Here is a 23460-nt window from a genome sequence, read left to right as displayed (position 1 = left end):
ATTAGTTTTTATTTGTATTCCATCTAGAACTATGCTAGTAGGTGTTTTATGAGTTACTCTTTTTCACATATATATTAATCCCGAGAAACTCAGTTCTTATTAGATGCTTTGTTTTTTGTTATTTACTGAAAATAGGTATGTATTTTAGATTCATAAATGATGGTAGATAAACATAAAGCTTTCTTAGATATGCTTCATGAAAGTTTCCTTTCTGTATTTGCAAGAATGTTGCAAGTGCCTTGTCTTTCTCTCTATCCTTTCAAATGGTCCGTAAGGATAACATTTTATCTAAACTAACTTGAATATTTTTTCCATTAGAAAAAATAAATCTTTCAAACTTGCTTGAAATCAAGAGTGAAAATGCTTGTTCAATCATTTTTAAATCCTTGCTGTATGGATTAATGCTGCAGTCTTTGGTATTTTTACATTAATCATTCAATAATAAGGTTCAATACTATAGATGAATAGTTGTGCATAATGTGGGAATCTTCCAGCATTCTTACAACTGTTATTGGAATATGTAGTGAGATGTATAAGAAGGCTTAAATAGTGTTTTATAGTCTAATAAATTTCTGTTAGTTATAGAAACTCTCAGGGTTATCTAAGAAAATACATCTGAAAATGTATGTATGTATTCTGTGTTCTAAGGATGATTTCTTTCTAGTGATGACGTACCTTTCGAGGTGCCAGCTGGGGAACTAGTTTATCCTGGGAAGCAAATATGTAGACAGAGGAGGAAAAGCCTGGGCTGTATTTTCTTGCTCAAACCCCTTCTACTCTGTGTCACATTTGAGCTGTTTCATCTTTGATCATTGGGTGGAGTCACTGGAGTACTCCTGTAACGCTTCTCTCCAGTAGCCAGAACTAATGGGAAATAGGAACAGAAGAAGCTCGAAGAAAATAACACTTAAATCAATCTGGAATTCTGAGGTGAAAAGACCCCTGTCATTTCTAAGTTAGCTGTTTAAGTGCTGAGTTTTTTTCTCATGTGGAAATTAAGCAGCTTTTATTGTCAGAGTTTATGAGCAAACTCGAAATTTCTGAAGTAATTTGAAAAATGAGTTTTATTAGATAGCCTGGCCTCTATCTATATACTCATTCAATAAAGCACAGTAGAGAAGATTATACTATTAAATAGCTAACTTGGAGTGCTTTCTACAGAGACTGACAGGCAGAGGTCAAAATTCATATTATGCTAAAGGTATGATAATTTGAAAAAGAAAGCTACAGAATATCACTAATTTCTCTCTTTTCTATTATCTTTAGAATTGTTTTTAAGAACAGGAAAAGAATATTTGAAATTGAGATGATTTTTTTTTTTCAAATTCTTCAAAGATTTATTGCGTATTTTTGATTATGTTCCTGTGAAGACCTTTATGACTTCCCTGTTGCTGTCTAGTCCAAGATTTTTTGCCATAGATATAGACATCTTATAAGCCCCACAAACCGCCCTGGTATTTCCCAAATAAAATTCTAGTGTCTATTTTAGTTTCTTGACAATTAAATCAGAGAACGTACGGGATCTGATTTGAATTGAAAACTAACTCCACAATAATGGAATTGTCCTACTGATGAAGAAATACACTTTTAACTATTCTAGCAGTCACCTGATGTATTTCCATTAAATCTTGAGAAGCTTTACTTGTCTCTTGAGCAGCATTGCTTGTGACTTGGCAGGCTTCAGTTCTTTCCTGCTTTGCCCTGGCTTCCCGTCGGGAGTTGCTCAAGTCAAGTACTGCATCTGTCACCCTCTTTAATAAATAGAATAGTGCTTCAGTACCTCCTTTTAGATGTGGAAGGCACTCTACGTGGTGATAAGAGGTAGGGTAGGTTTTGTGCTATCTTTACATGGCAGAGTTCACATAGACCTGATCTGCCTTGCCCAAGCTCAAAAGGAACTGGAGGCAACGAGTTAGGTGTGGACTAAAGGGAACGCCTCCATGCATTAGCCTGCTGCTCTGACTAGGCTTGTGGTTTTCAGGTGTTGCCTATTTCAGGTTGACTAAAAGCTAATTCAAGTCAAAATGTATAAAGGGCAAGACACAACAGGTTTTTTAATTCGTTACAGTAGGTAAACAGTATAGCAACAAACAATTTCTGATCTTGAATTTCTCTCTTGGAGAGTTATACTAAACATACTAAGCAGCATGGGAGGTAAATTGAAGCTCATAATTTGCAGTAGTACATTGAAAATTTGTATCTCAGCGCTTTCTGTAAGCAATACTGCTATGTTTTAATTATTTTCAGAGGTATTTGCTTCTCTACATAATTTATTTTCTCTGATTTCTCCAGTTCCCACTCTGTTTTGCAGGGTCAGAGGCATATGTCATGTATCTTGTGTACTCCACCTTTTTTGCTATCAGGTTTTTTTTTTCATACTGACACTGGAAATTTCAATAGATTGTCAACTTGGCAGAGGGCTTTTTTTCCCAACCCTGGGGCCAAGCCTTGGTGACAAATGGAGAGAGTGTGCTTGTGATGCTGCAATCTCTTGCATTTTCTTGTTTGTGCAGCATCAGCAATGCACTATATGCATGCGTTTCTTCCCTGATCAGCAGCCTAAGATATTATGGATGTTTAGAGTAGCCCGGGTTAGTCAGATACTACTGAATAATTGGTTAAGAAACTTGTGCCTGCTGATTAGACTGATGCCTAGACAGCTGTTTCTTCTTATAAGAAGTCTTTTTCAAGGTCTTAATCAGATCTGTTTGCTCAAGACTTTCTACTCCTTATGTGTAGAAGGTTCTTGCTGATTAGCTTTGGAATCCGTGGTCCCTGAAAATATCTCTGTTTCCAGCTAAAAAGGCAAATCTTGACGATCGATGCTAAATTAGTGAAAATTAAAGTTAGTAGCATTTTTATGTTATTTCTTGGACTCTTCATCTATTCTTATAGACAAATGCAACCCACCAAAACAGAAGCCAATGTATCTGTTTTCAAAAGTTTTAATAGCCAGAAGACAATTCTCATAGGTCCTTCCAGGTTTATGATTTACCAGACTGCAAAGATTAACTGCTTTTACTGCTGTGGCAGAAACCGTTAAGCCTAGGAATAAACCAGTCTGAACTGAAAATGAGACAAATTACAATGATGACTCCTGATTATGAGCAAGAAGAAAATGTGCTCCAAATGTTGCTGTATACTTCTTTTGAATGTGAGCAGTTTTTAGGTAGATATAAGAAATGTTCCTAAAATTTATACATTCCAAAGTAGCTAAGAAATAATAATAGGAACTGAAGAAAAATGTTAGAGAAGAATTTAAATACTTAATAACATAATGGATATTTTCTTATAAATAGCTTACCAGTCTTATCTGGTTGAATTATTGGATGTAGTTTTAAAATTGAATTTATGATATATGAAAAGAAGTTATTTTAAATGCCTCCTAAATTAAATCTGACATTTATATTGTAAATACTTGGAGTATACAATCACTATTTTTATCATTAAAATGTGTTTACCTAAAACATCTAGCTTTCAAACATTACTAATTTGGAGAAGCACTTTAAGAGTTACTTAAATAAACAGAAACAGAAAAAGAAGAAGACGTTTGCTCTAACAGAGCTTTTACAGACAAATGCATTCCTCTCTATAGCCACAGCAGGTGGGAGTTTAATTACATGCTCCAGAAGCAGTGATTAAGTACCTTCATGCAAAGGATTGCTGGCACTAGGGTTTTATACCTTGCTAAATCCCTCAACTGCCTGCATAGCGTGTGGAATTCGCTGTTTTCAAGTATTTTAAATTTTATTGTTATATTTAGTGAGTTGTTATTATAAGGACAATTGAAAAGCATTGGAATGCTTTTGTGGGTCAGCATTGAATGATTTAAAGAACTTTTTTACTGAGGCGTTTGGCTGTGTGCTTAACTCTTCCATCTGATCAGTTCATATGCATAACATGATACAGCCTGAAATACTGTGGAAGTTGCTAATATATTTAATTCTACTCAGTAGAAGAAAGCAGAAAAAAGGATGCCTATATACTGTTATCTAACATTCGCTGCCTTCCACTTGTTTGCATATCTAGGAAGAGTTTATTTTGAACTGTTTAACATTTCTGTTTTGTAATAGGGTAGTTTGTGTTGGTGGAGATGGATCTGTCAGCGAAGTTGCTCATGGTCTGCTACTTAAAGCCCAGATAGATGCTGGAAAAGACACAGACTATATACAAAAGCCCGTTAGAGCACCAGTCCCTCTTGGAGTAATACCAGCAGGTGAGACTAAAAGATACTTTTACATTATGTAAGTCATCTGTTTTAAATCCCAGTTTTGACTAGCAAAGGCACTTTGTGGTGCTCAAGCTCCAGTTACTTAAGGGAGCTATTGTCCTAAGTTAGTGATTTAGATTGATTACAAATGACTAAATTTTAAATCATTATGATAATTCATAGTAATGGCACAGATGAGCTCTTTGCCTAAAGGAAGAAGCTAGGGAAGAAGAAAAGTAAAATAATTTTCAGCTGATCCATGCAAAGATCGAGTTTTGCCCTTATTTATTGCCAGAAATTATACCAAATGAAAACTTTGTTTTCTAGAATTTCCTTAATGTAAGCTATGCTGTTTTGTTTCTCTCTCCAGTTTTCTTGGCAGAATTCTCAGTTGGATTCATGCTTAGGGTCTATTTTTACATGGTGTCCAAGGGATACATTTTTTGGATAACTTTAAAAAAAACCCCAAATGTGCACACAAAATCCCTTCTCTCTCCTTTGCTTCTACAGACCTGAAAATGTTTGTGTCTCTCTTGAAAAATCCTCTTGCTCCTTTCTTAGCTTGTGCTTGCATCTTGTGGTGTGGTTTAGTTTGTGTGTTTGTTTGGGGGCGTGTGTGTCTCTTTCTCATCCCAATTTCTATATTTCTTAGTGGAGTATAACTTGGGCCAGGCAGAGAAGCTTAGCTAAAACTAGGACAGGCTTGGTTGATTCTGGACTGATCTATGAATCACTTTTCTTTAAAAGGTGAGTGATATTTTTGCATGGACACTACCCTCTGATGTGGATGTTGATGTTACTACTTGATGTAATTTCTCAGAGGTTTTTAACTAGTAAGGAAAAAATTCTGCAGCCAGGTGAACAACAAATCGTTATTCTCAGTTTTCTACTAAAAAAATGAGCAAGTCTCTTGCGAACTGAGCCAGCAGGTTTTAAGTGCTCTGACCTGTTTTGCACTCTGAAAGGAGCATTAAGGCAGGACTTGTTGCTTGTAAAAATGCAAGATTACACTAGTTTTTTTTCCAAGTTAAATACCATTGGAAATGTACTGGTAAAAGATGAATAAGCTCAAAGACATGAAACAAATGAGTTCTAGGACAGCAGTTGAACCATCACTTATCAATTCAGTTGGTGTGAATATCTTGATGGTATTGAGACGGAATCTCTCCAGCCCTTGACTCCGTGCTGTTTGGGTGTGCTTGAGTCACTGTGCCTCATCATTAATACTTACTCTCTTCAGTTTAAGAGAAATATAGCATGAAAAAGGATTTGTAAACCCGAAAGAATGCTGTATGGCTTGGTACGCAGAATACCATAGAACTTGTTTTAAGAGGTTGAGAGCAATTTATAGAATGAGTGTGAGAAACCCCCTAATGGGTTCTTAAAAATAATCTATAGCTTATTTTACTTCCATATTGCTGAGATTCAAATAAAGGAGCTAGTTAGTTAGACAACAGATAAGTATGATACTTGTGCACATGAAGAAGATGGTTCTCAATGGTTAATTAATTTTCTTTTTCCCCGAGAAATCCATTGTACTGAATTATTAGGATTTTCCAGCCAAGTAAAAATAGAAACTGTATTACGGGATAGTATTGTTTGAGTGGCTTAGAATCCGGTTTTAGCCTCTATGTTAAGTAGTTAAGACAGCATTTTGAAGTTTCAGCCAACTTGATAGGAAGGTGGTGCTCTTGAAAGTTTATCTCCTGAAGAGAGAAGTCCAGAGAGGAGTGTGTTTTGACTAAAATACTCTACTGAGCTGCCTTATTCTGTTCCAAATCAAATGGATGAGATGTGGGGAAGCCTGCAGTTGTACTGCTGGCCATTAGCAAGAGTGTTTGTTGCTATGGGAACTACTGCTAAGAAACTGTACGGGGGGGGGGGGGGGGGGGGGGGGGGGAATGGGAGAAAGGGGAGGGGGAACTGGAAGGACATTAAAAAAAAGCTATCCAGTTGTTACAGAAAAAGAGACAATCTGTATCTGATGACTGAGAACCTTTTGGTCCTAAAGGTTTCATTTAAATAAATTCATGATTTCCAATTAATTCAGAAAATAAAATATTACTGAGGGACTGCTAATTTCTGTGATATTTCAGGCAAAGGACCAAAATGTTGGTGCAGTTTTCATCAGAATTTTAGCTATGCTTGACTAGGAAGTCATTACATCACATTTATCTGTTTGGATGGGGGAGACATTAAGAGCCTTATGAATATTCATGTTGTCTGGTTAATTAAGTTAATTGTACTGCAGAAGTGCTTGTACTTCCAAGGACAATTTTTTTCTCTACAATTTCTGTTTGGTACCTTCATCAGTCATGCTTTACATGACCTGCAGGTACATTGTCCTTACTGTGATGCTTTTGCACATTTCATAGGAAGGAGGTTGTAGGAAGTTGTTTGTAATGTCAGAAAAAAGGGTTAATATTTTTAAACTAACCACATTTTTTTAAATAAAATCTTTGTTTCTGTTTAAAAAATATTGATGACAGAGATGCTGGAGTTTTATGGATGAAACCTTTTTACAGTAAATTGAGTAGTTGGAGTGAGATCTAAAAATGTGACTATTATTAATCTGTGAGGGGTGCAAGCTCATACATGAGCATCAAAGAAGGTAATTAGCCTCTCAAGTAATACGATAGTGTTCAGGGGAACCATCTTGTTATTGGTAAATAATATTATGAATTTACATAGGAAAATGAGTTAGATGACCTGAAAAGATGTATAATCATGTTAAAACCGCTATTATCAAATCACTGCTTAATCAGCAAAGCTTATATTCTAATTTTTTTTGTACTATAACTTTAGTTATTTGGGATCTGTTTATAAGCTTTTTGTGTGTGTCTTTGTATGGCATCCAGCATGTATAGGACCTAGATTATGAGATGCATTAATCAGTCATTACTGGGATCAAACCGCTGTTAGGCAGATATTAAGTTTTTTTTTTAGAGAAGGTGATGATACTTGCTACTCTAAAACTGCATATGTTCTACATCTTCAGGTTGTGGAAGAGTGAGTGCATTCCTTTTGTTTTTGAAGATAGACAGAACTTGTTTTATTTTCCCAAGAGTCATGAAAGGGTGGAGGTTTGCCTTGTTTACTTCTACAAATGTTAATGAGCTCCACAGATTTAAGACAAGGATGCAATTACTTGTGCCTATCCTGTTTAGTAAGAATGAGATTTAACTCTCATTAAAGTCAGTATGAAGATTGGGATTGACTTCAGCTGTGGTCATTGGTTATCTTGCTGCCATCTGTATTGATAAATTACTCTTGCTTAAATGAGATATCCAAGTTTTAAGACATACCAAGCCTGATCTTCAGATGTATGCTTTGCTTAATGCTCTATTAGTTTGATGTTCAGTGACAAAGAAAAGTATTTTTTCAGAATAACGACTTGTCAATTTACAGGAAATAAACACAATTGCTATGACTTGTAATGATCTGCTCTTTGTGTGTGTGATGTCCTTTGTTTTGGAGAGGTTCCCATAAAAGTTAGTAAGAGTTGGAAAAAAATGATTGAAGGAAATATTTAAGTATTTTTGAGCTACTTCTCTAACTGGTTTCACTAGATAAGCAGAATTAGTTGAATCTAGAAGTTAAATGTCATAAGTTGTTCAAACATGAAATGGTGTTGGCCATATCTTGTATTATTCTCTGAAGAACTGCTTTTTAGGTCAAACCTAATTCTTTATCCCTTAAATTCTCCTTATAGAACTGTACTTTGTTTACTGAATTGAAAAGCTCACTGTTTTGCGTAAATGGTATCTAGAGCTACAATTTTGCCTTTTTTTAATTCATATCATACAGAAAGGAAGGCTCAAGTTACTTTTGAGTTTGGATATAAGTTATTAGATATAAAAGATTGAAATCGTAATAGTCTTAATAAACTGGACTTCCTGTTAGTGTATCTAGAGAAACTTTCTCTTGGGAGAAAAAAGCCAAAACTTGCATTTAGCTTCTGAAGTTGTCCATTTATTCTTCTTTCATAATCCCCATTTACTTGGCTTATTTAAACATGACTTTTTTAAGGAAAAGGAGAAAGAAATTAATTGTATAGTTGCCTATAAAATTCTGAGAGACATGTGAATGAATTTTTTATTTTTAAAAATTTTTCAAAGGATGAAACTATGCATAACCTGATTTCTTGCATGTACCGCTGGAGAAGGAAATTTCAAAGGATGTTTTTGTCAGTTATCTTAATAGGTGTATCTCACTTATTTCTTTCACATAGTAGGAACCCTGAAGAGCCTTAGTCAGAGCTCCTCTTTCTGATGTTCTGAAGACTTTCCATGAGGTTCTGAGTATTCTGAATTAGTTTCAGAGAGGAAGATGCTCTAAGGATGTAACAGGTGACCTGTGAGATACTGAGATACAATTCCCCCGTTATTTTGCAAATTCTTATTCAGATAAATTATTGAAAAAAAAATGAAGCATATACTGCTGAATGACAAGATGCCTTTAGAGCTTTCTAGCTATGCACTTCAGTCTTTTTGATTTAGTATTTTTTTTTCTACCACTAACATGACATCAAAGATTGCAGAGTTTTGGGATGAACAAAGTTTTTTAGTCCGGTACATGATGCTTTTAAAGTGCTTATTTAAATATTGAATGCTTCTTGTTTGAAACGTGATATTCTTTCCCTTTCCTCTCTTCTCTCCCTCAGTTTTGGAAGACAAGTTTTAGTGCTTCCATAAAACTTAAGGCAAATTTAGCATTCACAATTGTCTGTTGCCACTCCAACATTTTAAATAATTCAAGCATCAAGAAAATGATTTGAAAATTTAACTGAACTCATTTCTTTATGGAGCGTTAGGTTCTAAATTATTCTTTTGTAACTTTTGTTATTTTAGTTAATCTGTTATTTAATTATTAATCAGTGATAAGAAGAAGCTCAGTATTCTGCCTGCTTGGTGGCAGAAGGGAATTCTATGGCCCTGGTTCTTTATTTTTGCAGTGAATCCTATGGCTCTGCAGCTTGGTTAAGAAATACCAGGGTCAATGAAATACCAGATCAGTGAAAAAAAATCAACTTGAAATTCTATTAAAATTATACCCATTTAGGAAAGACGTGACCATTCAGGATTTTTAAAATAAATTGCTGTTTAAAAGTCAGCCGATACACAGATTACACAATGTAGTATACATTAAAGCAGAAGGGCAACATTTACATGTGTGTCCATGTTTCTTACACAAGTGAAGTGACTTGAGGTATCAATCACCACCAAACATGGATCTCCAGAACCGTGCTTCTTTCTGTTACAAACTGATAGCTGATTTTCTACTCTCTTTTCCAACTCCATGCTTACATCGCCAGTTCATGACTTTTTCCTATTTACGAGCTGATTTATTAGTCATTCTCTTGTTTCAAAATCAACTAATCTCTTCTATCCGGTGGCTGGCAGTAGAACTCCTCTGCTGATGTCCTGGCAAAGACAGGTTCAATGGGTCATTTTTAAGGCACTAAATACAAGTCAATAGTGTGTCAAACACACATCAAATTCTATGTTCTCTCTGATTTTTCATTCATTAATGTGTTCTCATATGTAAAGCTGATGTGCAGTAATTAATTTTATTCACTGTTGCTTCTAAGAATCTAAAACGTAGCCTGCAGGAGGCACAGCTGCTGTCTTAGACTGGATCTAGTAGAATTTTATCTGGGAAAGGTACAGTTTTACACTGGCTGGGTATTATATTATTTTTCCAACTTAAAAATACTCCCAAATAGATCTTATTAGATAATCTGCCTTCTAGTACAGTTTCTTAATACAGCATGTGGATATAGAAGAAGTGATTTTTAGGGAGGCAGTTGTTTCAAAGCTGCCCCCACCCTTGGTTTTTGTGGCACATATGAATGAATTTGCAGAGGATTTTATAGACCTCTGGAAGTTTAAATGGTTTTGATTTAAACTATTCAGCATTTTTACTATGTAATTTGTTGAGAGGATTACTTTTTTTTTGAAAATGCAGTAAATAACTCAGTTTCTTGATTCAAAAAACGAATATATTTTTCTTGCTATTCTGTCTCTCTCTTATTTTTACAGTAGTTTGTGTTTGCTTTTACAGGTACTACTAATATTTTGGCCCACACTCTCTATGGTATTAAGCATGCAGTGACTGCAACCTTGCACATTGTAATGGGTAAATATTTTTACATACATTAACAGGTTTTAAATAACGAAGCAGCATTTAGAAGTTTGCCATAACCAGTGGTTTAATAAAAGCGTACCATTATGCTATATCACTGTAAACCGTGTTGTTAGACTTTTAAATCCAAATGATCCTATCCTGATTTATAGAGTACTGGAAAGGTTATGATTCTTTGAGTATAGTTTAGTAGCAAAGGTTGTGAACCTCATCTTCTGGTAGTTAAACTCTGCCATGGAATATTGTCTGATTTTGGCATTCATGCCCTATTACTGATATTGTTTTAATAAAAAATAGCCTTTTTCAGACTTGCTTGTGTGAATGGTATTACTCTGTGCGTGTTATTATGCAGTGATTTGTTGCCTAGTCACTGGACTATTTTAATTTAATGCACCTGCTGAAGACAATAAGAAAATGTACAGTACTTTCAGCTTGAGGGAGTAGTTAGAATTGGACTTCTCAGGAAAGTATTGTCATATTTCTAAGAAATCTTTTTGGCTCTGTGTACATTTCTTTTAAATACTAACAGTTTCCATAAGAAAGCTTTATTAGTAGGAAAAACCATCACTCACCATTTGCTCTGCACAATAAATAGTCCTTTAATGTGGAAATGTAAATATGCTAAAACGAAAACCTAAGTTAGAATCATAGAATGCCCTGAGTTGGAAGGGACCCACAAGGGTCATGGAGTCCAACTCCTGTCCCTGCATAGGGCAACCCCAAAATTCCCACCATGAGTCTGAGGGCCTTGTCCTAATGCTTCATGAATATTGTCAGGCTTGGCATCACCACCCTCTGGGTAAAGAACCTTTTCCTAATACCCAACCTAGATCTCTCCTGGCACATCTTCCTGCCATTCCCTTGGGTCCTACCGTTAGTTGCCAGAGATAAGAGATCAGCACCTGCTCCTCTTCCTTTCCTTGTGAGGAAGCTGTAGACTACAATGATTTCTCCCCTCAATCTCCTTGTCTCCAGGCTTATCTTCAAGTCTTAGGAAATGGCAAGTAATTGGTTAAGCGATGTTAATCTACCTCTCAAAGCAATTTTTCTTTAGGATACTTTTTTTTCCTCCTCAGATTAAAGAAAGAGAATAATGAGGAAGGTCCATCTTGAGTATCTATTTTCTAAACCTTGTAATCAGCAGTGGAAGAACCTTTGCTCTCTTAAAGAGTAATACACAAGCCCTTACAGGCAAAATCTAAACCTGTCTTTTTTAATTAGAGACACTCCAATGGAAACTGTCTACGTTCTCCTACAGAAGAAAAATATATACTTTATCCTGAGCAGAATTAGATGTCCAAATTCCACAATTGTAAACATAAATACACCTAAAACCTACACTGAAGAGCTCCTGTGTCTCCTCCAATACAATGTTCAAACACTATGAATATTTGGTGAATTGGTTGCAAATATTTATATAGCAATATTAATTTTTTTTTATAGTAACAGTTGAAAATTTGAGTAGAATTAAGAGTCAGACCCTTTGCAGCCTGGTGAAGTAGCTGAATTTTCACCATGGCTTTGTAAACATTTTGAAGCATCTGAACATTGTTCTCTGAAATGACTACTTTTATAGAGTCTTAATTATATCTAGATTGATTCTGGTTTGCATCAGTAAAACTTGACTACCTAAAGGGAGGAGAGACTGGCGGTTTTTTTCCCCACAGCTAGATTAAGGTAAAAAAGAAATCACAAGTTCTGGTCTGTTTGAAATACAGATTTTTTTTTTTTTTTTAAATTTCTGATCTTTCTCTTTGAAATTTTAGGGCATATTCAACCAGTAGATGTCTGTACTTTCAGTACTCCAAGCAAGCTTTTGCGTTTTGGGTTCTCCGCTATGTTTGGTTTTGGTGCAAGGACATTAGCTTTGGCTGAAAAACACCGTTGGATGCCCTCTGACCAGCGGAAGGATTTTGCTTTTGTCAAAACACTGGCGGATCTCAAGTATGCCATAAGCTGTTATGTTTTTCTAGTATTTCTCATTTTCTTGAGGAAAAGTGCATTAATTAATCTGGAAAAAATATAGACAACAGTAGTTTAGATATCGTGACTTCTTAATTGCAGACAGATTTACCTCAGATGTTGAGTATATTCCTCCTACAAGTTAAAGAGGAGATAAACTCTGTATATTCAGCATTTCCTTAAAATCACCCTAACTTGGATAAAAGTCTGTCTAGGAGTCGGAACGTTGATTTACACGATAGTAAACATCAATACTTTTCTAGGCCAGAGGAATGTGAATTATCATTTCTACCTCTACAAATTCCACAGGAAGACTCTCGTGTGAATGACAGGTAAGTAAAACTCAGCCAGTCAATTCCAAACCTATGCAAATATCTTAAGATAAAATTGTACAAATTCTTAATTTTATTCAAATTTGATCATCAAGTAAAACAATCTTAAAATGAAAAAAAAAGTTTGATTTGGACAACCACAAACTTGTACTGTTGTAAAGCATTCCCTATGAACTGTAAAGGATTTGTTACAAAGAAATCTTGTACTCAGTCTTATAGGTTTGTTCTGTTCCATTAAACCTGTCTTGCTTTTGAGATCTTGCTTTTGTTTAAAAGTAGATGTTATGTAAATATGCTAAATTGACCTTAAATTATTCTACCTACATGTCTCCACACAGAAAGAAAAAAGAGAAAATTAGAGAGAAGGGTGAGTTGTTGCTTTTATCAGTATTTAAATGTGAACTGTGGCTGGTTAAACTGGAGTAATATAGAATTACTCTTGTTATTTTTAGGTAGCAAGGATCAATGGCACAAAATTCAGGGTCACTTCCTGAATGTGAGCATTATGGCAATCCCTTGTCTCTGTTCAATGGCACCAAGAGGCTTGGCACCTAATACGAGGTCAGTAGGGATTTAGAGAATTAGTCATGTCTATAAATTCTGACATCTTACCTTAAGACCTTGGCTTTTCCAAGAATACAAGCCTATGTTTAGGTAGTCTAGACCCTCTGAAATGGGGGAGGGAACGTAGACTGCAGCAGACTTGATAATCCCAGGAATTGTAATCAGTTTTTGGATCAGGCAAATAAGGTCAAGCAGTCTAACTAGAATAATGAGTGGATAATTGCTGTGATTAAATTAGTTGGCAAGTCTGACTTAAGTAGTAGTCATTGAACAGTCATCTGTCATAGGATTTGGCTGCATGCAGAAACTTCATTCTTGGATGTTATTTTTTCAAATACAAAGGTGTCCTTCATCTCCTGTTTTACAGACAATAAAAATGAAGTATGAATCTTTCTCTTGTTATGAAGAACTGAAATTCAGACCTGTCTTCTGTGCCCCTTCTTGAATTTAGGAAATGCAGCTTCTGTGTTTAGGTTTTTGGGAAATAAATATGTAATCTGGCTGTTGCCATTCCTTCATTTTGCCTTTAGCTCACTGTCAAGAGCATGCTTTGTGGTGATCAAAACAGTTATCAGTTGATAAATATTTGTACTTGATGTATCCACGTGATAGTTAAGTCATGTAGTGAGTACAAATTTCATTGTACATGAAATACAACACGTTTCCTCAGAATAGAATGAAGAAACTGATATATATGTACCTCTGTGTGCATATATCTATTGAAAAAACTCAACACTCAAGGAAGTTTATGGAATGAGTGATTTGTTTCATTTGGTTGTCATTAGGTGAAATAGATGTCCCTTAGGTACATCAGGTACATATGTCTTCTAAATTACTGGCTATACTATATATATATATATATATGTCTTCTAAATTACTGGCTAATCTGGTAGAATTTGACTTCTTCAAAACAACAGAGAAACAAATATTTTTGATGAAACACTTATTCAGAAGTTCTCTTTGCTATAGGGGTTTTGCTAAGCTTCGTATACCTCAGGATAGTGCCCTGATGCTGCCTCTGCTTAGGAACTTACTCTGGTCAGCATTTACTAGTCAGTAGAAAAAAATCTGACGAGAAGTGAAGAAATTATTCTTTTTTTTGCTTTGCTTTCTCTTTCTATCTGTTCTGGCTCCTGCTTCTCAGTGACAGGAAATTCTACAACAACTCCAAGCAATTATTGCAGGTTTGAATGAGCCTTTTTCCTGACAGCGTAGTTGCTCAGTGGGTCCCCCTATCCTTTCATATAAAGACATCCTTTTTTTCCTCTGTTTTGAAAAACAGTCTTAGGACTGGAGTCACCTAGCAGGGGAGGAAGAATAGAGTCTTCAGACAGGTGCTTTATTTCTCATAGTGAATAGCTTAACTGAAAGGCTTATCAATATGGAAAACCTAAATGTCGTGTTGATCGTTAGATACTCAAGACTCATCATGGAAGGGTCAGCTGAACTCAGCTAGGTTACTTCACTGTCCTGTTTTCCCCAGGAGGTTTTTGCCAAGTGAAGACATTTGAAGTGGAATGAATGCTTTGACTGCTGCCTGTAACTCTAGTTATAGTAGTCTGAATTTGCAGAAATGTCAAGATGTTTAACTCCCTGTGCTATGTGAGCCACGTGGAACATTTGTTTCTTACAGCACAGGCGTTGTGCTTTGCTGCAGATTGGACTTGCAAGAGAATTAAGGAAAATTCTTAGTAATCTCTGAAGATAAAAGGCCATAGTGCTGAACAAATTGCCCAGTACCCTCCCGTGCCCTTTTATTGCAGCAAATATCATAAGGAAGCAAATTTTTGAACTTCACCATCACTTTTTTCTAAATCAACTTTTTCTAAATCACTTTTTTCTAAATCAAATCACCTGTATGCCAGGTGACTTATTTATATAAAAATTATCTTCCTAGATTGTGCTGTATGGTAGTCTGAGATCATTCCTGATGCAGTTGTTCAGTAGCCAGAGAACTATGAGTAGGGAGAGATCTGTGGCAGTAGGCTGGAAGTATTTTTTTGAAACATTCTTAACATATTTTCCAAGCATACATGCTGAATAAATAAGTATATGTATGTATGCATATATATTCAGAAGATAAGAAATACATCATGTCTATATAGAAAATCTTGGTAGTGATTGTCATTTTTGACAGATACTCTTGTTGTACATTGATTTGTGTCTATAACTTAAGTGGGACTTAGGTGTGATTGCATTGAGATTCAGGTTGTTGGCTTCTGTGACAAGGTATGGTTGCATTAAGGAATCTTTGAATTGATGTTAGCTCTTTGTCTGACCTAAATTTGCAGCGATGCTCAAATATAATATAAATGGTGACTGGACACCTAGGACCATCACGTATCTGCACTGTAAGGTCTCTTCTTGCTTAGCCTCTGATATATGACTGTACTATCTTGTACAAAATGCCCTTAATGTTTATGTGCTTTGTGAAATGTGTAAGTAGAGCTGTAGTGAGAACTGCTGAGAGAGTTTGAATAGCAGCATAGTTGAAGGTCAGGATCTTTGTTAGGGCAGCATGAGTGGAAATCGAGGAAGCAAGTGAACCCATCTGCACTGATTATATGATGGGGATGTGCTTGCGTGCACCGTGGGAGTGGTTGGTTGGTGAAGCTCTGCCTCAGAGCATTTATGGTAATCATACTTTGCTGGAGAGAAAAGTGAAAAGATACATTTAGTGTTTCTAAAGCATCTGTTAAGTAGAAAAGCAGTTTAAAAAAATTATATGTATTATGTTCAATAAATATTGATAAGGGAGCACAATTTTATTGTTATGGTGTATGTTATATATATCAATGTTAAGTAATCTCATTTTCATAGTTTATATTGATCTGTCTGGGGGTGCTGGGGGGTGGCAGAAAGATTTCAAAAAACATTGAGACTATTCTATTAGTTTAACCTTGCTACCTTTTCATTTTATTGGGTTTTCTTAAGTCTAGACTAGTGAAGAACCTGTTAAACTTACAAATTTATGAATTTTCTTTTGGGAACTAAATCAATCTGCTTTTCAGGTTGAATAATGGAAGCATGGCTCTTATTGTTGTACAAAATACTTCTCGAACAGACTTTATGAAACATCTGAAAAGATACGCCAGTGTAAAAAATCAGGTACTGTAAATACCTTTTTGGTGATTATAAAAAGAGCAGTTAATCATGAAGGTAGACAAGCTGCAAGAGTTAATGTTAGCATCCTCATAAGGAGACTTAGCTTCCTGTCAGAATACATTAGCCCCCTTTTTCTCTGATTTTTTTTTTTTAAATCACTAGACTAATACCGATTAGCCTATTTCAGCCCATCTGTTGTGGTTTAAATTGTATTTGTGTTGTACCATAGTTTTACGGATGTAAACCCCTTTCACCACAATAAAGGGAATGCATGCTGAGTTTAAATTTTGTGTAGCAGAGTGATCAGTACAGACGGGGGGGCATCATGCATCTCTGTCAGAAACAAGTAAAGTCCATAATTTCAGCAGATCACTGCATGCTGTGCTGGTAGCAGTGGATCATGGACACTGATTTCTAGCAGGTATGCATTCCACCTACTTACAAATGTTCGCAGGACTGTGTTTCAAAACTGTGGCCATGGTTCTGTTTTTGAAGAGAAAAATGAAGCATCCAAACACAAGGCCTTATTGCTGTCCTAAATACCCGAGTCACAGCCTAAGCACACTGGTACTCATTCACATGTTTCAGGATTATGTGAAATCACTTTTACAAGAAGGTTTAGGTTTGAATTCATCAACAGCCAGAGAGTTAGGAGGAGAGGTGGATGACAATTCCATGTGACAGCACTAGCAGTTACGAAATAGTTTAATGCTTTCCAGTTATGCTTTTGGAGGAAGGCTTTACTTTTCTCTCTGTCTTTGTAGTTAGAAATCAGACAAAGAGATGCAAACACTCCTTTAAATTTAAGATGACCATTTACTAGAATTCTAACTAGCCTTGTTTAGGGACAGGATTACTGGTAATGATGAACAGAGTACTGGGAAAAAAAAAAAGCTGCTTGGACTTTCACATGTTCTGCAAGCGTGGGCCATTTTGGTGTGTGTAAAAGATACCACCTCCCCTGTAGATTGAGCAGGTCTGATGCAACAATGCAAATAGAACGCTACTATTTTTTTCTGAGGCACTATTTTGGATAAAAATAAGTTGTTAATCCTATAAATGCCAGCTGAAATATATAATGCCTCATGCAGTCGGAGCTTGAGTTAAGTATTCCCATTTACTTAAGACAAAATAAAAAGCAACCTTTTCAATTTCAATTAATCCAGTTTGTTGCTAAGCTACCACCTATATTTCTCATCTATTTCTCATCTAATATCTATCTATGTTTGGTTTAGTTCAATTTCCCCTTTGTTGAGACCTACACGGTTCAAGAAGTAAAAGTACAACCAAGGCTTAACAGTGGTCTTGATGCCAAAGAAAATACATATTTGAATGCTGCTTCTGCAGAAGGAGATTACCCTTGGAATATAGATGGAGACTTAATGAAAGAAGCATCAGAAATTCATGTTCGGTAAGGCTAAGTATTACATTTATGGACTGTATAGCCGTAACAGATTAGTATTGCAACCTTAAATGTATTACATCTGAATATAATACAGACGGCACCAAACCCAGGTGTTGTAAACGTGCATAGTACTCTTGTGCGCTGCACAATGGCCTCTTTGCCATTGTTTGGGCCTGTCCCCTGTCGCCTTGTGCCCATCTTTGAAAGGTTTGTTATGACCCACGTAGCCTTTCCTGTCCAGTGCTTCATCAGCTTCCAGTGCTGCTGCTTCTCTTCTTTCTGCCTGTTACTCGACCCTTCTGTTTCTTAGAGAAGAACAGATCAAGGTATATGACTCCTGGGAGGAGCTCCTTTTGGGATAAGGATTCCTGCTTGGAAAGCAGTGAGTGTAAGATTAATAAAAATATATTGTTCAATTGCGGGAAACTCAGTGCTGCTTGAGAATAGTCTCTGTAACTAGGATCGAAGAAAGACGCTATGAGTACAGAGGGAAATAGGAGGATTATCAATGGAATTAAATGGGTGGAGGCTCATTCTTCTGCAACAACACACAGGATTACTTGAAGGATTACTTGAAGGCAGAGAGCTCAGAGTAAGAGCCTGGTATGTAAAATAAAAGGCAAATAATGTTACAGGATATATCATATATACTTCAGAAGATGACCTGATGGAGATTGTCAAGATGTAATTCACCTGAGTTTATTCTGTGTAGCAGTTCATACATATTTGTTCTCCATCCCTCTGCCTCAAACCCCCAAAGTGGCATACCCTTTGCAAGAGCTAAGGAGATGGTTAAAGTTTGACTTCCTCACTTCACAGGGTGCATCCTCAACTTATTAATCTGTATGGAGTGAACACTGATGACCTGGAGAGTTCCCAAGCAACATGTAATTGCATATAGAAGGGACAGACTGCAAGTTCTGTATTAAAGAATCCTTTTCTCACCCCTATGCACAGCTTTGCAAAGCCCCAGTCTTTCAACTGAATTCAGTTGTTGCAGCAGGAGCTTAACTGGGATGCTTGTAATAGTTCTGATTTTAAATTTTTATGAAGTTATGTATTTGTATCAGGTTGTATTTAACTGTAAAGAAAATATTAGGCTGTACAAGAAAAAATGAAAACTGATTGTATTGATCTTTTATAAATTTGGAATTTGAGAAATGTCCATCAATAGAAGAAAATATTTTTTCTTTAAAGTCGTTCTAGCTTTTGCAATCAATGTTGTATGAGATGCTTTTAAGTTTGCAGCTGCTATTCATGTTGTTAGGTAATGCTGCTCAAATAGAGCTGGTGAGTGGAGGTATGGTACCACCTCATGCCAAAAGGTAGTGGCAAATAGATTTTTTTCTTTTTTAATAGAGTACTTCAATTTGTAGTTATTATTTTTAATGTTGATTTAATGTATCTGCTTTTGAATAATTTCTAGTGAAGCAATAATACAAAAGAATGTGCTGATGTCTTATATGTCTTTTCTTTGTTCAAATGTATTTTAAAGACTACTCTTTATATAAAATAAATATTTATCTATCCTAGAACCGAACTGATATCCAGCATAGGTTTTGTTGTTGCTGAGAGCAGTTATGATAAATAACATGGAGCCGACTTAGATTCTTATAACTTCCCAATAGGATGTAAACATAATTTTGCAAATCTACAATACAGTTATTTGAGATGACAGCAAATTAATATTATGTTCTTTCTGGGAACAGGCTTTCTCTGAGGTGATGAAAAGTAGCAGACCAACAAGTTTGTCTGTCTGCAGGACCATGGGGGTAATGAACATTTTCTTGGTCACTTGTCTATGAATCGTTCCAAGGGCAGCTGGCAAACAGTGGTATGAAAGCTGCATTGTCTTGCGGCTAGAATGAGCTGCTTTACGTTCTTCCTTCAGTAAGCAGTCAAGTATAATATGAAAGACAGTGCTTTAACATTTTGTTAAATCAAGGGCCTAAGCCTTTGCACAGGATCTATAGCTACAATTTTTTAATTTGATTTTAAATACTATTTGTGAAAAATTATTCTGTGATAAATATACAAGATAAAGTAGTACTGCACCTGAAGTACTGCAGATGGTTATTTGTCTCCTAAGAACAAGCTGTTACTTGTTGGAAATCTCATGGAGTTTCTGCAGGCAAACTTGACTAGCAATAAAGGCCAAATTCATGGACAACTGAATGCCTGCTTTGTAGGCAATTATTATAGGAATCTTATAGCTGCTCTTTGCACTGGATTTAGTGGCTGCATATGGTTAAGAGTCACAGCATCCTTTGGGCTGGATGGGGCCGCAGCAGGCTGCAGCCCAGCTCTGCTCTTCAGAGCAGGCACAGCCATGAGATCAGAACTGGTTGCTCAGGCTTCATCCAGTCTGGCCCTGAAACCTCCAAGGATGGAGAAGACACCAACTTTCTGCACCCAACTTTCTGCACCCCTGTTCTGATGTCTGGCTGTCCTCATGAGGAAAATGGTTTCTCTCATGTTTGGTTGGAACCTCTCACTTCAGCTTAGACCTGTTGTCTGAGTCACAGTGAGTAGTTTCCAGTTAAACTACTATAATTGATATCACGTCAAATATATTTAACATGTTAAGATAATTCAAATTAAGCTTCCTGACATTGTCTAGGAGATTCCAGCTATATTTAGGAGATTTAAATGTTTTTATTACATAGCTGAAAACTAACAAAATAATTGAACTTGCAGAAGAAACTGCATTCAGGTGCTTAACTTGTCTGGGTTCTTTTTAATAAAATGAAATTGAGTGATACTTTATAACCTTGCCACCATCAGGACAAGGTATATTCAGTTTTTATCAGTCTTATAAAAGCTAATTGATTTTTGCTTCATATCCTAAAAACAGGCAGACATTTACATGTTAGTAATAAAATCTGATTAGGAAGTACACGATTTCCAAAGCAACGTAATCACAAGTACTGACTTATGTAAACTTATTTCAAAGATAAATAAAATGCTTTAGTTTCACTTTTTTTTGCATTGTTTATAATAAAAAGAATGCTAATGCTTCTTCCAGTATTTCAGAAAAACTTTTCACAATACTATATAATATCAAACTAACTTCTGATCAAAGACATTTTGGTTAAAGTGCAAAAATTCACTAAAGCCATTTGGAAGATAAACATTTTATGTGTATTTTCATAGACTTGCAAGAAAAAATTTCATTCTTCACATACTTTATTTTGTTGTTTTTTTTAAAAAATATATGCACATTCACTTATCCTTACACTTCAGGAGATTTTAGAGAGAAAATTTACTTTAGAACAATCCACATCTTCGGCATCAAATGAAGTGAAAGGAAACTACAAAATGGTCCCCAATTCCTTTAAAATCCATGGACAATGTGGCTTTTATGGCACCAAACACTGTTATTGAAGGCACTCTTACCGCTTTTGAGTCTCAAGCCAATTCTTGTATGATGGTGCAGCTTCAACGTATGTGTACGCTACATTCATTTCTCCCTGCAGTTCAGAAAGACATCACAGGTGTGGCAAGAAAGGCCATACTGCAATACAATCAGCTTTTGAAGAAGCTGTACATTCGCCAGTTGTTCTGGGGAGCAAAGTAACTTTTTTTCCCCTGGATTTTACTACTTCACCAAAGCTAGGTGGCAGTGCAAACTTATCTAGCTGAAGAAACTTCCTGTAGTAGCAGAGCAGTGGTTTGAACCATGTTTCTATTTGGTGATTTACCTTTCTGCTAAATGGCTTCTGAGGACGCCTGGCTGGCTGGCATTTATCTGAAAGCTTCACAAGAACCCACGCTAGCTCTCCACATGATTTCCTGATTTAGTACTTTCAGGTAAAGCGTGGCACATCTGAAGATGAAATTTGGCCCAGTAGGGTTGGCATTTGGAGTCTTTTGGGTATGCATTTCTCTGTTTCATTATCATGTGAAGTCTTTTCAGTTTTTTTTCAGGTCTTGGAAGAATACCAGTATTAAACACTACTATGCTAAGTACTATAGAAAAATCTTCAAATAAATAAAAATAAATACTTGCTTTAAAAAAACCCACACAGAAATATTTCATTGGAGAAGTTCAAAACATCATGGCAGCAATATCGGAGGAAAGGATGAAACAACTAATTCTGTTGTGCTTGCAAGTACCATGTTAAAGATGGCTACAAAATTATGGTCTCCAATACATTACTCTTTCTACAGCTGTAGAAAAGGATTCTGTCTGTGCTGTGCCTCCAGGCTACCCCACAGAACTCCCTGCTCTGAATCCACCTTTGACCTTCCTCGTTCTGGCGTGCCTGGGTGTCTAAGTCTCTGCAGTGTCGTGGCTCTGCCAGTGAAGCCAAAGCTTATGAGGTTACCTTCAGAAGCCCAAGAGAGCTTCTAATAGCTGTTTCCTACATCCCTGCGCTCTGCTTATGGTCCTTCGTTGGTGTAAGCTAAGATACCTTTGTAAAACTGCCAAAGAAAGATAAGAGAGTATTTCTTCTTGAATATCTAATCAAGATGATTGAAACTTGAAAAATAATAGAATAACTCATGCTAATGAGATTGAGATCTTATTTTCCAGGACTGGCCCAAATGTTATAGCTTTCTAGAAATTCTTCTTTCCGGTAAGCAATTCTTCTCTTTATCTTTAGTGTTCTTCTGTCTGTTTTAAACCAGATATATATGGCATTTCAAATATTACTGTGAGACTTCAAAACAACCTGTTTTACCATTTTCATATCAGAAAAACAACAGTACTTTAAGGTGTAGTCCTCCATACAGTTCAAGGAAATAGTGTATTCTGTAAGAATGAATGAGCTTAAGACTGGTTTTCTTGTCAATGATGTTTCTCCTGTGAATAACCTGCATCTTAAATTCTTCCTTTTAAAATCAAACATTTATTTGCAATCTTAGTCAGCTTTGTTCCCACTTGTAAAACTCCAGCTGTCTCTTCTGTTCTTGTCTTGAGGGACTGGTTTGTATGGCCTTTTGAAAAAGCCAATCTGAAATATATAATAATAATAATAATACATAACTTTGGAATCTGTTGTTATCAAATCTAAACCATAAAAGACCAACAAAAATAAAATGCATATATAGGGTATTTATGAACCATGGTATTTGTCATTGCTTTGTCATACCAAGTAATCTAGTGTTACTCATCAATCAAAAAAGCGTGTCTGCATTTTCTTTTACTTTTTGGGAAGCTGATATACTTCTGCAGGTATTATGGACATGTGGGCTTGTGAACAAAAATAGTCCACATAATTCAGTATTAATTTTATACTTCCCTGGGAAAAAACAATGGATGGAGAAAGTCTGAATGTAGGTAAAGAAGTTAACAATTTCTTACTTGCTTGTCAAAGAAGCTGCTTACTTCATATTTTTTTTTTACTTATGCACAGGATTATTTTAGCATTTATGTTGCAGCTTAAAATTGGAAACATTTTATTCTGGCATGAAACTTTGTTGTAGACTATTAGTCATCATGCATCAAGTGACATTAAATGTGGAGCACTATGTAACAAAAAGGATCTATTTGATATCACTAAGTTATATAAGTAATCTCAAACATAAGATGCCATCTAAAATATAGGAAGGAGTTAGTGGTGGTGAATAACAGAAGATGTAGCAAACACAGAAGATAAAACAAGGGAAAATGGAGAATTATTTTGAAAAAAATACAAGTTACAGGAGGAATTATGTTTCTTAGAAAGGGCAGATCATAATAAAACAAAAAAAAAAAAGAAAAAAAACACCCCAAAAATCCATCATCAACAGTG

General features: G+C 35.8%; 2 protein-coding genes across 2 annotated transcripts in view; one reads left to right on the top strand and one right to left on the bottom strand.

The window, feature by feature from the left end:
- The window catches only part of CERKL (ceramide kinase like), a 57919-nt gene extending 37225 nt beyond the window's left edge, over positions 1 to 20694 (top strand). The window contains exons 5-13 of the mRNA XM_054069398.1: positions 4074 to 4216; positions 10274 to 10348; positions 12121 to 12298; positions 12580 to 12648; positions 12987 to 13015; positions 13101 to 13209; positions 16224 to 16320; positions 17553 to 17728; positions 18542 to 20694. Coding sequence (XP_053925373.1) covers positions 4074 to 4216; positions 10274 to 10348; positions 12121 to 12298; positions 12580 to 12648; positions 12987 to 13015; positions 13101 to 13209; positions 16224 to 16320; positions 17553 to 17728; positions 18542 to 18623 — 958 coding nt within the window. The 3' untranslated portion in view covers positions 18624 to 20694. The remainder of the gene's footprint in view (positions 1 to 4073; positions 4217 to 10273; positions 10349 to 12120; positions 12299 to 12579; positions 12649 to 12986; positions 13016 to 13100; positions 13210 to 16223; positions 16321 to 17552; positions 17729 to 18541) is intronic.
- A 198-nt stretch (positions 20695 to 20892) lies between these two features.
- ITGA4 (integrin subunit alpha 4) overlaps positions 20893 to 23460 on the bottom strand; it is a 39156-nt gene continuing 36588 nt past the window's right edge. The window contains exon 28 of the mRNA XM_054069396.1: positions 20893 to 22680. Coding sequence (XP_053925371.1) covers positions 22588 to 22680 — 93 coding nt within the window. The 3' untranslated portion in view covers positions 20893 to 22587. The remainder of the gene's footprint in view (positions 22681 to 23460) is intronic.

Source organism: Cuculus canorus, chromosome 6, assembly GCF_017976375.1.
Source record: "Cuculus canorus isolate bCucCan1 chromosome 6, bCucCan1.pri, whole genome shotgun sequence".
Lineage (NCBI taxonomy): Eukaryota > Metazoa > Chordata > Aves > Cuculiformes > Cuculidae > Cuculus > Cuculus canorus.
Note: the sequence above shows the minus strand (reverse complement) of the source record. Positions and strands in the feature narration are given on the sequence as shown.